Source organism: Scardinius erythrophthalmus, assembly GCF_964197995.2.
Source record: "Scardinius erythrophthalmus genome assembly, chromosome: 5".
NCBI lineage: Eukaryota > Metazoa > Chordata > Actinopteri > Cypriniformes > Leuciscidae > Scardinius > Scardinius erythrophthalmus.
Genome location: NC_138225.1, coordinates 47142582 through 47146746, shown reverse-complemented (window position 1 = coordinate 47146746; position 4165 = coordinate 47142582). Strand labels below are relative to the sequence as shown.

The 4165-nt window shown below is 49.3% G+C and overlaps 1 protein-coding gene across 1 annotated transcript; it reads left to right on the top strand.

Moving 5' to 3' along the window:
• The first annotated feature begins 2161 nt into the window (after positions 1–2161).
• Positions 2162–3790, top strand: LOC308690260 (uncharacterized protein). Its single transcript, XM_081364619.1, has 2 exons — positions 2162–2356; positions 2397–3790. The coding sequence occupies exon 2, from the start codon at positions 2563–2565 to the stop codon at positions 3367–3369; it is 807 nt and encodes a 268-aa protein (XP_081220745.1). The 5' UTR covers positions 2162–2356; positions 2397–2562; the 3' UTR covers positions 3370–3790.
• The last annotated feature ends 375 nt before the right edge of the window (positions 3791–4165 follow it).

Genomic DNA, 4165 nt, shown 5'->3' with positions numbered 1-4165 from the left:
TTAATTGTTATTCGAGCTCAAAACACCCCGATGATGGTGCGGTTAATGAGGAGACCACAGGAGAACAGCTGCAACATCAATGATTCATCTTTGTTACTCATTGTTTTCTTTTCTTAAAAGTGGTGCTAAAAAAAAAACACACAAGTTTCAAAGTGTAGAGATACATTTTAGTATATATATATGGATAGATGTTCAATACCATGATATTGATAGACTTTTACTTGTATACAAATTAAGGAATGTTCAAATCCTTAAATGGGTGTAAACTTTTAGGTTCAACAACTTTGTGGGGACACAATCCCAGAAGACTGTGTCTGTGAAAAATCTGTTTTTGTAGTTTACTTTGATGGGATTATTTTCTAATAGTCTTATGAGAGACAATATACCAGGCCGGTAAATGTTGTCACTCACCTGAGAACAATGGAACACCTATTAACTCCTTGCATCATAAGTACTGTATTTTCCATAATTTATGACACAATGCTTCCCCTCAATTAACACGTTTTTCCGGTAATCCATTGGTTCACCGATATCCAGTATGGGCGCTGTTATGCATCTGCTTAAATAGTACAACATCTCCAAATACAAAAACAAGTGAAGAAGAAGATCTGCATAAAAATCAAAGCTGCCTTAAGTTACTAAATTAACTCTTTTAGAAAACGCTGGAGGGGTGTGATGTGGAGTGCCCGTGTGAGCCACTGGAGGGCACTCTCTCCCTGCATTGTTTCACCATGGACTCATTATGTTTAACTATGTTTCAGTGGTGTTTGATTATGGGTTATTGAGTTCCTTATATAAGTCTGAGTGATCTCTGTGTCCGGTGCGAAGTCTTGTCACACTGTAAGCGTACATCTCTGAGCATTCTTCCATGTTTGTGTATTCCGTGTTTCTCTGGACTCTTGACCCTTGCCTGCTTCTTGGACTGTGTATGAACCTGTGCTGCCTGCCTCGACCAAAGCCTGTTATCACCACGAGTTACTGGATTGCCCCTTGTTTAACTGTATGCCGGAGTTTATGTCTGCTTGTGTTTGATGCTGAAATAAAGTGCTGCATATGGATCTGACCGCCTCTGTCCGTACGTTACAGAAGACTTCGCCACTACAGGATCCAGCGGACTTTCAGCATTTATCCACCGTGGCCAAGACCCAAGTTTCCATGCTAGCCTCTCATCATTTACAGCTGACGAGACTAACATCTCTCCTCGAGGAACTTACAAGCTTTACGCAATCTGTGTCTTCGCAGAGCTCAAGCACAGCCACTAATCAAGTCCAAGCTCCCGCTGCACCTGTCCCACCGCAACCCAGTGTGAGTGCTGCATCTAATTATTCTAGTCTGTCATTTCCTGAAAGGTTTAATGGCTCACCTGTGGCGTGTGAAGGATTCCTTCAGCAGTGCAGCTTATATATGAATCATCAGCCCCAGTTTTACACCTCGGATGATGACCGCATTTCTTTCATTTGTTCACTGTTCACTGGAAAGGCTCTGGAGTGGGTAGGCGCGTTCTGGGAACCAGGTCGGATATCGTTCCCTTCTTATGATGTGTTTATCGCCCTATTCAGAGAGGCTTTTGAACTCCCCGCAGGAGAAGAGGATCCCGAGGAACTGCTCTTGTCCTTGCACCGGGGTGGTTCGTATGCGGCGGATTTCTCTCACTCATTCCGAACGCCACTAAAGCCTCATCTCGCCAAGCTGTTCGATCCTCCCTTGATGACCATTAGAGGGGCTTTCAAGTATACAGTTTCTGCCAAACCCATTCTTCGTGTCGGACCCCTCAAGCCCGTATTCCTCACTGGTCTTGTTGAACTTGTTAATCCAGAGACAGCGGGGGTTTCGCCGGCCGAACTGGAGTTTGAGCGCGTGCCAGCTGACTCGAGAGAATCGAGTGCCGAGTCGAGTGAATCAAGTGAGTCCAGTGAACTGAATCCCGAGTCCAGTGAGTCGAATCCCGAGTCCAGTGAGTCCAGTGAACTGAATCCTGAGTCCAGTGAACCGAATCCCGAGTCCAGTGAGTCCAGTGAACTGAATCCCGAGTCCAGTGAGTCCAGTGAACTGAATCCCGAGTCCAGTGAGTCCAGTGAACTGAATCCCGAGTCCAGTGAGTCCAGTGAACTGAATCCCGAGTCCAGTGAGTCCAGTGAACCGAATCCCGAGTCCAGTGAGTCCAGTGAACCGAATCGTGAGTCCAGTGAGTCCAGTGAACTGAATCCTGAGTCCAGTGAACCGAATCCCGAGTCCAGTGAGTCCAGTGAACTGAATCCCGAGTCCAGTGAGTCCAGTGAACTGAATCCCGAGTCCAGTGAGTCCAGTGAACTGAATCCCGAGTCCAGTGAGTCCAGTGAACTGAATCCCGAGTCCAGTGAGTCCAGTGAACTGAATCCCGAGTCCAGTGAGTCCAGTGAACCGAATCCCGAGTCCAGTGAACCGAATCGTGAGTCCAGTGAACTGAATTCCGAGTCCAGTGAACCGAATCCCGAGTCAAGTGAATCTAGCCTTGAGTCAAGTGGATCAAGTCCCGAACCAAGTGAATCCAGTGTGGAAAGTGAGTCAAGTTCGGCTGAATTTATGGAGTCAGATCCAGCTAAGCGAAACAATTATGTTCCCATGGATCCAGAGTTATCAGTTCCAACAGTGCGCCGTCGCAGGAGGAAGAGGAGGAGGACTCACTCGGCTCGCCAGGCTCCTGTGAGCGTACCTAGACTCCTCGCCCTGCCGGCCCCGCCTCTGCGCCTCGCCCTGCCGGCCCCGCCTCTGCGCCTCGCCCTGCCGGCCCCGCCTCTGCGCCTCGCCCTGCCGGCCCCGCCTCTGCGCCTCGCCCTGCCGGCCCCGCCTCTGCGCCTCGCCCTGCCGGCCCCGCCTCTGCGCCTCGCTCTGCCGGCCCCGCCTCTGCGCCTCACCTCGCCAACGCCTATCAAGCTCTGGGAGCCTTTTCCAGAGGCTGTTTCCAGCCCGGAGGCTATAGCCTTAAATTTCCCCAAGAACTTTTTGGGGGGGGGCAGTAGGTATCCTGTGAGGGCCATGGAGGTGGCGCTGACATGGACCCTGTCTGTGCTATTTCCACTTGAGCTTCTTATGCCGCTAGTCCTGTCTGATCCTGTGCTTCCCATGCCACTGGTTACGTCCAGTCCTGAGTCTGCTCCGTCCTTGTCTCCGCCTAAGTGGGCTTCGTCCTGGCACCTCTCCAAGTGTGCTCAACCCTGGTTTCCGGTCAAGTGTGTTCTACCCTGGTTGCCTACGACACGTGCTTCCCCATGGTCTCTTACCCTGCTCGGGTTTCCAGGCCCTAGGTCTCTCCATGGGTCTGGCCTCCTACCTCTCCACGGGCCTGGCCCTCCATCCCAGCCCCCGTTGACCTCCCCCCAGAGTTTTTAGGAGCGTCTGGAAGCCGCTCCTTTGGGGGGGGGCTATGTGATGTGGAGTGCCCGTGTGAGCCACTGGAGGGCACTCTCTCCCTGCATTGTTTCACCATGGACTCATTATGTTTAACTATGTTTCAGTGGTGTTTGATTATGGGTTATTGAGTTCCTTATATAAGTCTGAGTGATCTCTGTGTCCGGTGCGAAGTCTTGTCACACTGTAAGCGTACATCTCTGAGCATTCTTCCATGTTTGTGTATTCCGTGTTTCTCTGGACTCTTGACCCTTGCCTGCTTCTTGGACTGTGTATGAACCTGTGCTGCCTGCCTCGACCAAAGCCTGTTATCACCACGAGTTACTGGATTGCCCCTTGTTTAACTGTATGCCGGAGTTTATGTCTGCTTGTGTTTGATGCTGAAATAAAGTGCTGCATATGGATCTGACCGCCTCTGTCCGTACGTTACATAACTCTAGCATATGGCACATATGTCATATAAAGTTAGGCAAGGCCAAACAGCGTTATCCATGTTTTGCGATTGCATCGCTAGAGTAAGCTAGTGAAACTGATAGCGTTCTTCATTTAATTACAATATGAGGACTGATGGTAGGCTATAAAAATCAGCGTTTCTGTGTAGGTGATGACAACCATCTTGACAGCAGCAATCAAAGCATCGCTAATTACGGTTGACCTTAATTTGAGATAGTAAATTTGTTCCTAATCAAAGGGAACACTCAACCACAGAACAGCTGGGTAAGTTTTGTATTGGCTTATTGGATACAGTAAATGAAGACTGTCATCACCTACACAGAAA

Coding starts and splice junctions, on each gene's coding strand:
- LOC308690260 (XM_081364619.1), top strand. CDS start 2,563: ATGGAGTCAGATCCAGCTAAGCGAAACAATTATGTTCCCATGGATCCA.